Source organism: Diadema setosum, chromosome 18 (genome assembly GCF_964275005.1).
Source record: "Diadema setosum chromosome 18, eeDiaSeto1, whole genome shotgun sequence".
NCBI lineage: Eukaryota > Metazoa > Echinodermata > Echinoidea > Diadematoida > Diadematidae > Diadema > Diadema setosum.
In genome coordinates, this window is record NC_092702.1 from 1,903,021 (window position 1) to 1,916,479 (window position 13,459).

The window sequence follows — 13,459 nt, forward strand, 5'->3', positions numbered from 1 at the left end:
TAGTTTGCTTGTTATTTGTGTTTTTTTTGGGGGGGGGGCAGAACTTTTCAATAAGTCAATTTATTCATTAGGCCTGCGTCCATTTCAAATTTCCCACTCAGTTTTCCCATCGGTATTTTTATTTTTTAATCATTTTTTTTTATTTGCTGTGTTCACCAACTATCACTTTGTTTCCCACAAACCCATTCCAAATCATGCTCTGACATCCGTGTGAATATTTCTCCTGAATTTATGTCATCATGAGAAAATTGGCGAAGATATAAATGAATGCGTACTGCGCGAAGGCGAATGGCTCTTGTCTCTTTACCTGTTGGCGTACGCGCTGGCGCAGCAGCGGCGTGTGGGTCTGAGGTCCACTGGTGTGATCTCGTCAGCTCCAGCTCTCGAGTCTCAGTAGGTTATTTTATAGGTGGCGCGGGCAGGGCGCGCGCGCGCGGCAATATTGAAATTATTGAAAATGTCAGATGTCAACATGGAGGAGAGCCAAGAAAATGGGATGGAATCTCCTGACAGCATAGAAGATCAGGAGAAAATGGCGCAGATTGATCTAACGGACTTCGAGAAGAACAACAGTTTCAACACCTTCGTCGAATCAACCATCCCGCAAATCTGCAAAGACGAGCCATGCTGCTTTGGGATAGACGAAGCTGGAAGGGGACCAGTGCTTGGTAAGTCGAATGTCTATGACAGCTGCCCAATACTTCAGTCCCGTCTATAGCAGTAGGTGCAGGTATAATAGGTGGTGGCTGTGACAAGCCACCAGTCTAGGTTTGAATTTATTGAATAAATTTATACACGTACTGTATAGATCTATGAAAGGTCAAGTCTCTAAAATAGTGCGAATAACAATGATGATGAATGGGAGCTAGCTTCTGTGCAGCTGTCTTATCGAGTAGATCTATGTGATTATGACAGAGACAGAGCCAGCTAGCTACAATTGTAGCGCTAGCCAGATCAGAGTGACAGAGAGGAGGCATTCGGCCATGCCATGCCCATATGCCATGGCATGAATGATCAATTGTAGTTGTACTGAACACTGATAGGGCCTAAGTGATATGTGCTGATTTTTTCTTTTAATTGAAATTCAAAACCATTTGTTCATGGTTATGCAAGCCGTCCATAATTGAACGATAATGGCCTCCAAAATTAGACCGCCTGATACATGTAGAAACCTATGTGCTTTTGAGCATGGGCAAACCATGGCCATGGGCATGTGCATGGCACGGGGTACGGGAGGTTCAACCTTGGTGCTGGTGCCGATAAACCGATACTTCAACCACTTCAGTTTTATGGAAGCTGGAAGCTTGAGGTAGGTTATATAATGCTGCCAGTCTCTGATGCTATTTTAGCCTCTTACTTTTTTTTTTTTTTTGACATAATATACAGGGCTTAACCCTACTAAACTTTTTTTCACTGTAGCTCAGATGGGCTGTTTGGGCCACTGAAATCTTCAAATCTGACATTTTAGTGGCCCAGAAAGAAATCTAGTGTCCCGAAATAAACTGTCTGAAACCTGCCATCCAGTTTTAATCTACTGGTACCTGATTGAGCCACCAAAAGATAGCTTTTTTTTTTGGGGGGGGGGGGGAAATTTGGTGACCAGACATCAATTTTTAATGGCCCCAGGCCACCACTAATGTTGAGTCCTGCATATAAAATCTGTATGATGACAAAAGTCAAAAGTACAACATAGATAAATTTCGTATTTTATCATTTTATTATTCATAAAAATATAACATTCAGGAAACTAAAACCTGCAGGATGTATGGCATGCCTCTGTATTTTGCCCTTTTTAGACTGCATGCTGAGTTTTATATCCAGATGATCAGATATAAAACAACCAATGCTGTTAATCCTGTTTTAAAACATCTTCACAAACTCATGAAGTCATGCACTGAATTTTCTTTGAAGAATTGACTGTCACAAAGTGGTATGCTGTTGTTTAGACTCCTTCACACATAAGATATTGTCATAAGATTAGCCAATTTTCAATTACATTGCTCTCATTGGGTTTATGTTTTAGATTGTGTGTTTTTCTTTCAGTGTTTGTGTGCACCTATGTTTGCTTAATTCTGGCCTTCTCTGATGTTTGTATTTGGTTTTTCTCCTGATCTATGATCTTATTCAGGGCCAATGGTATATGGAACCAGCTTTTGTCCTGTGTCATGGAAGAAGGAGCTTGGAGAGCTGGGTTTTGCAGGTAAACTCTGCCAGCTGTGATCTAACCTACCAAGACAAGTAGTTACGCTACCAAGAATGTTTAAAAATACTGTAAACGAGAATATTTTCTTTTCATTCGAGTAATTTTTTGTGCTCTAAGGAGTAAGATGAATTTTGCATGGTTTTAATTCTGCGGAATCAAGACATTACATGGTGGTACATGTAGTACTCAGGCAAAAATATTTGCATGCTTTTATTTCCACGCTTCTTATTGCACATTGCACAAAAATTTCCGCTTTCACAAAAGTGCAGTATGTTTGCCATCATTTTACATCAGATTGCCAGTCAGATGGTGCTGCAATGGAGTATTTCTCTTGGTCCATTCTTATCCCTGTAAACCAAGAGTTGTAAAGATTTGTGAAAGCTTTAAGTGTGCAAAACTGCAAGTGAGAGACCATATGCGAGGATCAGATGAAACTTTTTGACTACAGTTGAACCTCTATTATCCGGCCTCCCTTTATCCGGATCTCTCTATTATCCGGACGCAATCTCACCGTGATTTTTTTTATCTTTTTTTAATAATTACGGGAGGAAAGGGGGATTCCCAACGGATACATTTCTTAATAATTATTTAGGTAAATCATCCCAAGAATTTATAAAAGAAAATGATTTCATTCTTGCAAACACGAACCTCTATTTTGGGGTCTGTTACTGTGTGTAACAATGAAAAGGTTGCAGTATACACATTACTACATGTGGTACTACAATGGGCTACATTAGTACATGTGTATGTATATGTAGACTCTACATGTATAAAGCATTGAGTCTCCCGTATCCGGCCAAATCCCTTATCCGGACGAGCCCCGGTCCCGACTTGTCCGGATACGAGAGGTTCAACTGTATTTTCATAAACCCATATCTGCAAAAGGACTGAAAGGTGACTGTTCTGTGAAAATGTTAGAAATTTCTAGGTAGGATGGGTTTTCTTCAAGACACGTAGAGAGACATATAAATACACATATATTGCTTGTGTTATATGTCTGAACACTGGAGAATATAAACTGTGATTGGCAGAATGAGCAGGTACCAAGTCATTCTCAAGCTCCAAACATGGACGGCTGAATTCTATATCTCATTCCGCTACTTTAGGATGATCTCCAGCTTGCATTGATTACTGAAATCAACAAATGTCCCACATGTCCAGTGAGAGACAAGCATTCTTGCTTCCCACTTGAAGCTTTCATGTGTATTCTTACCCTACTTGACAAATTCTCTTTGATAAAGATTCAAAGACCCTGAATGAAGAGCAGCGAGAGGCCCTCATGAAGAAGATTCAAGACTCCAGTGACAAAATGGGTTACAAGATTGAAATCCTGTCTCCAAACTACATTGCCAACTCCATGCTCAGGAGGTAACTTCACCTGTGACCCAGAGAGCAGTATTCACCATCTTAGACCTATACAAGGCAACATTTCTTATTGGTGCAGTTTTTATTATAATGAACTGAGTGATAAACATAATATTTCATTATTATATTGTTTTGCATGTTTGTCGATAATAGTCTTAATTAGACTGTTTTGTAGATTACATTGCTTAATGGCATCCCTTCCCCCAATAGACAAGCATTACCTTACATGAGTTGGACTTTTATATATGTAACACTTGACTCAGACAATGCTCCACAATATTCTGTCAAGTTTTAGGATCAGTGTACAATGTACACATGTAGCAATAACTTGTAGACCAAAGTGTTTATTAAGTGTTTTAATTGGCTCTCGTCAGGGGAATTTAAAGTGTAATAATTCATTATGTAGTGGAAGTGGTCTGTGATAAGATGGACACTAAGATGCATAACATGACAGCAGGAATTGCAAGATATTGCAAGATTTGTGTATCATACATATTTCAAATCACAAGACACTGGTCAGTTTACTTATATTCAGTAGAAATTATTGCACCTCATACTTACATGCAATCCACAAAATATGCCTTTATCTCATAAGATGACTGCAATAGATAAAAGAGATATTATTCAGTGATAATCGCATTTTGTTTGATAGATGTGCAAAGTTACCGGTATGCCATTTGTGTGGAATTTTCGTAGAACCAAGTACAGCCTGAATGCTGTGTCCATGGACTCTGCCATCGGTCTTCTGCGGAGGGCACTTGCTGATGGAGTAATGGTGAAGGAGGTAGGAGCATAAAAGCATTTCACATCCTGCCATCGACAATGAATACTTTGTTGAGTGCCTGCAACATTATTAAGCAGTATGTCAGTAGTCATTCAGTCTAAATGCCTGGTGAACCAGTAGAATTCAGCGATAGAATGGCAGTGTAATTGACTACCTCTGGTTTGAATTGATTTTCCATGAAATGTGATGGGCAATGAAGTGGACATGCAAATGGAGTTGTGGGTTGCATTGACCACAGATGTGAATACATTCACATCACTCCAAAATACTCTGACATTGACAGACCCAGAACAAGATGAAATGAGGTTGCTATGAATGCCTCTGTTGTGACATATATATGTGCTCAAGTATTTCTATTTTATTTATTTATTTATTTTTTTTTTAACATGAGACATTCCAGTGAAGTTCAGTAGGTAAACCTTTGGCTTGTAAAAAACAAGAGATTCTGAATTTGAATCCTGCCTCGTTTTGCCCTCAATGTTCTGTCATCACTCAGGCGCAGTACTTGATTTTAAAATCCATTGAAGACTGGTCGCGAGTATACTCCGGTAGGTGTCTATGGGAAATGTGTGACATAGCATACAATCAGCTCACCTCAATGGCTTAATGTGCAGTTTGCCGTGCCATGCGGAGGTCTGTAATGGAAGGGCTGTAGGGTAGAGCACTTCTGTGGCTCAGAGGGGTACCCTTGGTGATCAGAAAATATCACTTAAGTTCATGTGGTTCCTTTTACAATCCCGTTGTGACAGGTCTTTGTGGATACTGTTGGAGATGCAAGCAAGTACCAGGCTAAGCTTCAGGCTCTCTTCCCAGACATAGAAATCACCGTCACTCCCAAGGCTGATGCAAAGTTTCCCATTGTCAGCGCTGCCAGTATATGTGCAAAGGTACCTCAACTCTTTTTCCATTTTCTTTCACTCTGTACTTTCAATTTGACTCATTAATGTGCCCTCTGGCATCTGCAAAGCATGGCTCAGCTGTTCCAATTTTTTAACTGATGGAGTTGCAGAACTAAATTCTGGCTTCTATTTATACAATTTACTCTTGTCAGAAAGATCACTCTTTGGAACTCTCATTTAAGACAAAGTAAGTTTTCTTGTCCCCAAATCAGTTTTTGTATCATTTCATCAGGTTTGTGTTTTTGTTTTTACTTCAGGCAGAAAAGAAAAATCCTTACAGTAACTCTAATCAGAGGCATGTCTCGCACCACAATCAATTTTCAATGTGCTTTACAAACTTTCACCCAGTTGTGAAAAATGTAAAACATTTGTATAAAATCTGAATCCATGTCCATGTGGAAGTAACATTACTGCAAGACCAATGAGATCACTCCTGCTATCCTGATTGATTGTTACTGTCCTGTATTTTTGCCAGGTGACCAGGGACAGAGTGATTCATGGCTGGGCATTCATAGAAGGCAGTGTGGTCAAGTCGGACAACTATGGCAGCGGGTACCCATCAGGTGACCAGGCAAAATTATATCTATCTGAAAAATTCAAAAGAGAAGCAAGTCTGACGTTGCTGACCCCTGCTATCTCTCTGCTGAAAATGTACTTTTGTTTTATGTGGATGTGGTGCATATTGAGGGTTTTTTTTTTAGCTCACCTGAGCCGAAGGCTCAAGTGACCTATTGCGATCGCTCTTCGTCCAGTGTCCGTCGTGCGTCATGCGTCGTCCGTAGTCCGCCTTGCGTTGTCCGTCGTGCGTAAACTTTTTACATTTTTATCTTCTTCTTGAGATCCCCATAACCGATTTTCACCAAACTTGGCAGGTAGCATCCCTGAGGGATAGGATCTCAATTTGTTCAAATGGGCACCATGGCCCACCTTGGGGGCCCCAGGGGGGCCCAAACCCCCTAAAATTAAGGAATCTTTAAAAATCTTCTTCTCTAGAACCAGAAGTGATAGGGCTTAGTTAATACCATGGGTTAGTACATTGATGACTGTAGTTTCAAGTTTGTTCATGGGGGAATCAGGGGTGCCCCCCTTGGGACCCAGGGGAGGGGGGGTGGGGAGGGGTCCTTATGGGGCCTAAATTCTACATTTTCGTCTTCACTTTGAGATCCCCATGTCTGATTTTCACCAAACTTGGTAGCTAGCATCCTGAGGGGGATAGGATCTTGATTTGTTCAAATGGGGCACCATGGCCCACCTGGGGAGCCCCAGGGGGCCCAAACCCCCTAAAATTAAGGAATCTTTAAAAATTTTCTCTAGAACCAGAAGTGATAGGGCTAAGATAATACTATGAGTTAGTACATTGATAACTGTAGTTTCAAGTTTGTTCATGGGATTGACGGAATCAGGGGTGCCTCCCTCCCCCACCCTTGGGACCCAGGAGAGGGGATGGGGATGGGGCCTGAATTTTACATGTTAATCTTCTTTTTGAAAACCTCATGATGAATTTTGACCAAACTTATCAGGTAGCATCCCTAGGGGGATAGAATCTCAATTCCTTCAAATGGGCACCATGTCCCTCTTGGGGACATTAAGGAATATCTAAAATCTTCTACTCTACGTGTAGAACCAGAAATGATAAAGCAAGGTAATACCATGAGTTTGTACACTGATGACTTTAGTTCCAAGTTTGTTCATTGCAGATCCAGGGCTGCCTGCCCCCCCCCCCCCTCCACCCTGGAGTTGGGGGGGGGGGGGGGATCCATATATGCAGACCTAAGTTTCCAATGTTCTCGGGTAAGCGTGTGCAAGAATGCATGAAAGGTGAAATTGTGATACTCAGGTGAGCGTGTGACCCCCAGGTCTCTTGTTAATGTTTCAGTTCTTACTAGTCTCCTGGTGAACCATTTCATATGTCAGTAGCTTTTTGATCATATTTTTTCACAGCATGTATTTGCTGTCCCTAAAATTTGCACAGAAACAGATACCCTGTGATGATTTAAGGAGTGCCAGCAACCTTTTATTTATGAGTTCATATAATTCAAATAGTCCCTTCTGGGGAAGAATATATATTTCTAGAGTAAGTTTGCTTCTTAATTTCAACTATTATGTTATGTCAGGTCTCAATGAAAATAAAACTGATTTTCTGCAGTGTCACGACACCTTGAATTGCCAAAATCTGTTCTGTTGGATTTGAAAGGTATGATATCTCTAATGCTTTTGATTTTGTCTGTATTGTCACTTGTAGATCCTTCAACCAAGAAATGGCTAGTTGACAACGTAGACCCTGTTTTCGGATTCCCTCAGTTTGTTCGATTCAGCTGGTCCACAGCATCCTTAATACTGGATGACCACGCTTTCCCTGTACAGTGGTGAGTTTTCCCAGCAAAACCTTGATATTGAGAACATTGGAATGCTAACATACTTTCTAAATGTGTTTTCTTGATACTACAAACCAAACTGGGTCATACTGTGTTACTTCACAGGATGTTAAAATAAGTTCACACTTATTACAACTGATTAAAAAATTGCCCTACATCGATGTACATGAATTGATCACTGTTTTAGAAGTAGACATGGCAAAAGAAATCATCGTCTTACATACACGGGCAGGATTCGAACTCACCACTAGACCACTGCGCTTCCGCCCAATAGTTATTGCTGGTTCTAATCCTTACAGCATGCAGCAGGTACTGCATAATTATTCAAATTCATGAATTTGAATAAGTTCACACTTAATTGACTGGTCTCGGGGAACTAGCTAATGACACCTGTTTGAAGAAGAAGAAATATGCACCTTCATTTTTCTTATGCTATGAAGAGGTATGCAATAGTATGGACATCAGGGGGGTGTTTCATCAATGTAGTCAGCGCTGTCAAGTTGTCGGTCTCTGACAATTTCAGTAAAATCCTTGGTTTTGATTGGCTGAGATGCTCTGGTCACTGACTGTTACTATGGTTATTGTCAGAGACTGACAACTTGTCAGTGTTGACTATTTGATGAAACACCCCCCAGATTCACTTTGAAGAAAAGTTGAATGATGATTATTGCTTACACAGGGAATCTTCTTATAATGAACTGCGTGGAACAACCAAAATTTCCTTGTTATATCGCATACTTGCCAACTAGTAAGATTTTATCAGATTCAGTAAGATTTTTTTATGTTAAAAATAGCAAAATCAGATTTTCTGTCAGAGAAATCAGATTTTAAAAAAATATTTAGATATACCTTTCATGTGTATTTTCTGAAGATTTGACCGAAAGTAAGATTTTTAACTTCAGTTTGCATATAAAATAAGATTTTTGCAATCCATGAGTAAGATATTTCATCTTGAAATGTTGGCAGGTATGATATCAGGTATCTCGCTATATCTGACCTCATTATAGCAAGGTTCCACTGCATTAGTCTCAGGGATGTGCATGTGATATGACAGTGGGCAAAGCATGTACTCAGTACATTTAGAAGGTGCTGAATGCCTGGTACTGTAAAACCAGAAATGTTCATGTACATGAATTTTTATCGAAAGGGTTGGCTACACAAATGCACCGATTCGCAAAAATTTTCTACCGTGAAAAAGCCTGTTGGCTTCAATTTGCAAAAGTTTCATGCAATTTGCAAAAGTTTCTAGTTTTACAGTATGGCAGCTGTTTTATGCTGATTTTTTTTTCTTTCTTTCTTGAGTAGAATTTCAGCTGACTAATGCTACAAAGAAAAGCTGTAATTTGATGCCTTGTGCTGTGATTTCACAGGGAAGATGATGATGAAGAGGATGAGGTGGCAAAGGGCTCGGCATCTCTGCTGTCTTTCTTCGCCCCAAAGAAGGCCGATCCCAGAGAGAAGAAGCACCAGTTCTTCAACGAGCGCAACCTGAAGCAGGTCACTACCCTGTGAGGGACAGGGGTGGCCGGGGTGGCCCAGGGACCAGTGATGGTTGTGGTGCCCAGGGAGGGGAATGTAAGCCTTACTAGACTGTTATGCAGTACCCCATTCATACAGGACTTTTAGAGCTCTCCAGGATCATTCTTGAAGCTCGCTAAACTCTGTATGAACAGACAATTAGGCCCTGGAGTGCTCTAAAGCTATGCTCCTCTTGAGGCTAGGTTCAGGAGCACTTCTGAAGCACTCTAAAACTCTGTATTAATTGTCACTAACTTTTAGAGCACTCTGGAAGTGGTATGTGGTGCACGCTGTGCATACAGTTTACATTTTAGAAGTTCCTGCATCCCCAATGTTTACCATGACATTTTTGCCCTTCTCAGACACTTTGTGTGTGGTCTCGGCGAACAGAGATTCTCTATATGAACAAACTCAGAGGGGCATAAGTCAAAGCACTTCAGCGATGTTCCTTGGCACAACTTTGTGTATAAATGGGGTATGTGATGTCAATCATAATGATGTAATGACAAGTAAGTCGCAATGGTCCCGCATATCAGAGAGGACTGTCCATACTTGTCTTTGCCATAGTATTGGACCCATTATTGCTTTTGCATGAACATTCTTCACACCGCTGGACTTTCAACAAACATGGGACTAACTGTATGTGAGACCTGCACGTATGAGAAATCTGTGAACAGTAGCACATGTCTGCTGCATTACCAAGTGATAGCAACAAAAAGAAAGCAAAGATTTGATAATGTGACTGTGATCATTGTTATAACTTGTTTTTGTCTTTCACATACACAAAACATGTTTATGACAATGAGGATGATACAATATGTCAGGGTATGCAAACATCATTTTGTGCCTTACAGTGTGTATCTGTGTTCTGTGTGATGTACATGTACAATACTTTGTTTCTTTTTTTTTTAGAGTGCACAAGAAAATAATGGACGTGATGACTTTCAAACCCCAAGCTCAAAGAATGCAACTAGTTTGCTGTACGTTACTAGCCCTCTAGCATTACTTCATGTGTTACGAGATATTCACCTTAGCTTGCTACCTGTCACTACAGGGGAACTCCCTTAGAAAGACCTGAATTTTGACAATCACCTTCTTATATGAGATTTCTCAGTATATCAGGGTACGAAAACATTGCAATATAAGGAAACGGGACCTGCAAAGTTACCTTGTTATAAGGTTGGTTTTTTTATTTCCAACTACATTTGTACTCTATAACAATGTACTTTCCATCATTTATCCCGTTCCATAGTGAATTCTTAAATCCCTGTAGACTTAAGACACAGGTAACCAGGTTCCTGTAGGGAAAGGGTTAAGTCCATCATTACTAGTGCTATACTTATACTGTACTTTTGACCCACTGCCTCCTTTTCTATCCCATGTGACTGTCACATCATTACCTGCACAGCATGAGGTATTAACATGTCTTGTTCAATCAGTTGCTCACATGCAAGGTCATTTTTCTCATCCGTGTTTACAGGACATATATCAGCATATATACATGTATACATATACATAAGGTTGATCATTTTTTTTTTAAATTGCAAATGTTTTGTGTAAAAGTGTATAAAAATTCATAGCATATTCTCTAGTACTGATATGAACCCTATTAAATGTGATTTGGCTATGTATCACAAAAATCTTGTTTATTTAATTCCATTGTAGGGGTAATGATGGCGTGTCATGAAGAAAAGTCAAGTGTGTATTTTTTCATTGGTTTTCAGAACATTTTGTATGTATGGTGCTATCTTAGCCTCACTGTTGAACACTGGATCAAAGTTAAAGGGATGGTATAGTATTGGTTGACTTGAGGTGAGGCTTAATTTTTTGTGAGATACTTAAAAACAGTTTTTATGAAATGTTAAAGAGCATACAATTCTAAGAGGAATTCAAAGTTTAATTGATGAAAATCGATATTGAGATGGCCGAGATAACTAAAAACAAAGTAGAACAAAGTGACCCTAATGAAATGTGGGTCCCACCTTGTATTCAGATCGCTTTCTTTTGGATATCTCGGCCATTTCAAAACCAATTTTCATCTAATAAACTTTGAATTCCTTTTATAATCATATGCTCTTTCATATTTCATAAGAGATTTCTCATTATCTAAAAGAAAACATCGTCAAAAAACATGAAGCCCCATCTCGACCAAAACTATACCATTCTCTTCATGAGCCAAAACTGTGGATGAAAATATTCCAGCCACATTATTTATAGGTTTGAGGACAAGTCTAAGTCATTTGTGAATTTCTTGTTCTCTGCATGTTGTCAGTTATTGATTTTACATGGTGCTTACTTGTGTGTATGTCTCATGACTTGTATCTTTTACGGTGTTGAATAAAGATTTCACCTCATTGATGTGACATGCTGAAAGCCCTTGTGGACCATCGTGCTTAAGTTGACATAAATGGGATAGAGAAAATGTGTTGATATACACATGATTTGACAAAGTGTTGACTTACATGTCAATACACTGTATGGGGTTAGCAATATTGTGGGTCACCTTTAGTTGTTGATTCACATGTAACTTCCAGTGTCACCTAACCTCAGATTTTATTTTTCCATTCACCTGTGGATTACCGTTGGAGACCTTTTGGTATGATGCAAAACTAAAGGGCACATTTAGCCTCAATTGAGCCCCTTGACTTGCACAAGGAATTAATGTACGATGTACAGTTACGTGTGGAAAATGTGGACTTTCTATTGCCAGCAAGATGATTTGTCCACTTACTCAAGAATGCATTGTCGTGTGCAAGGTTTAGTAGATATGTTGTATAAAGCTCTGCAAATTTGGACTTGTGAAAGACAGTCTTGCATGTGGCAGAAATTCATCAACAATTCAGAATCGCATAGACAGAATTGATAAGAAGTATTGCACCTTTTCAAGAGAAAAACCTCCAGAGCTGGAAGGCAACATGCAAAGTATACATGTATATGTTATTACTGGGGGCAATATTCTTTATTTATTTCACACTGGTCAGTATGCAAAATACTGCATGCACACGTACAATGCACATACAACAATCACTATAACTCTCACTGGCTACCAACAACTACAGTATCAACATTACAAGTGGAAACAAATTACAACTATAAGACATGGGATGTGTGGTATAGCACAATATTTATATTTAACAGTTGCATCATAAAATATATCACATTTTCGCAATCATGGAGAAGGCAAACATGAATGTGTACCTTTCATTATAGTACAGATATAATTTGGTGAGTACTCAATGTATGTGATACAAAATTGATACATGTATTGTTCTTACAGTGGGTGCAGACTTTTCATCTTGCTTGATTTCAGAAATTTGTGTCAAATCAAAGCCTTTCTTTAATATAATACATGAAGTTATCAAATGTTATGACCAATGTCTTATATAGATAAGAATGAAGATGGTTGTACAATGAATGATCACAATAAAGTTTGATAACAAAAATGGGAAAAATGCACCCATACCATTGTCAGTGTACATATCTTTCTATGTTTCTCTATTACATGAAAAACTGTATGTACTAGAATATGTAGTCATAAAGGAGTTCCTCTAAAATCCGTTGTTCACATGGGCAAGAAAACTAAGATTTCATACAATATCATAGTACATTACATATATACATCACAAACAATGCATCAAAGAAAATGATAATAAAAAAAAAGGCCCATCACATATTCTTGAAATTCAAGTGTCTGAATGTAGTCGTAATTCCTTGTACATTGTCAGATTATAACTAATCATCCAGACGTGAAAAATCAAAAACTGAATGAGGACAGGACTGACTCACAAAGTGAACAAAAACTTGATGTTTGTGCTTTAAAGTATGCCATATGTACAGAATGCAAGCCGACACAATGTGATACAAGTTGAAAAGCTACCTTAGAGTAAGTCAGTCACAAATGCATAAAGAGTCATGATAGAATAACTTTACATTTTAAGTTTAAATATGTTTCTTTTTCATTAATTTCCATGTACACTATGTTCAAAGATGAGATGTATGCATAGCCGCAGTTTGAGGAAAACTCACATGAGTAAAAACATAGAGGTACAGTACAAGTATAACGTCTATGGTACCGTAGTTGGTACATACCTCCTTACAGTCTCCATTGTCTCTTTTGACACCATTTTGTACATGTGTATTGATAAAGATGCTCAAAATTGCTATCTAGTGTGTAGCTTCATGTTAAAACAGTTAACCACACCTAGAGAATCAAATGACTCTGTAAATGAGAGAACTTTCATGAAAACAGCATTGACCAATACTGATTCTATTACAAGCAGGTACACTATATACATGTACTTGATATCTTCACATA

At 38.9% G+C, this 13,459-nt stretch overlaps 1 protein-coding gene across 1 annotated transcript; it reads left to right on the top strand.

Moving 5' to 3' along the window:
• The first annotated feature begins 419 nt into the window (after positions 1–419).
• Positions 420–12,600, top strand: LOC140242121 (ribonuclease H2 subunit A-like). Its single transcript, XM_072321885.1, has 8 exons — positions 420–668; positions 2,129–2,200; positions 3,445–3,571; positions 4,265–4,352; positions 5,102–5,239; positions 5,727–5,814; positions 7,494–7,617; positions 8,997–12,600. The coding sequence occupies exons 1-8, from the start codon at positions 458–460 to the stop codon at positions 9,136–9,138; spliced, it is 990 nt and encodes a 329-aa protein (XP_072177986.1). The 5' UTR covers positions 420–457; the 3' UTR covers positions 9,139–12,600.
• Positions 12,601–13,459: the final 859 nt, after the last annotated feature.

Coding starts and splice junctions, on each gene's coding strand:
- LOC140242121 (XM_072321885.1), top strand. CDS start 458: ATGTCAGATGTCAACATGGAGGAGAGCCAAGAAAATGGGATGGAATCT. Junction 3,572..4,264: donor GCCAACTCCATGCTCAGGAG/GTAACTTCACCT, acceptor GAATTTTCGTAG/AACCAAGTACAGCCTGAATG. Junction 5,240..5,726: donor CTGCCAGTATATGTGCAAAG/GTACCTCAACTC, acceptor TATTTTTGCCAG/GTGACCAGGGACAGAGTGAT.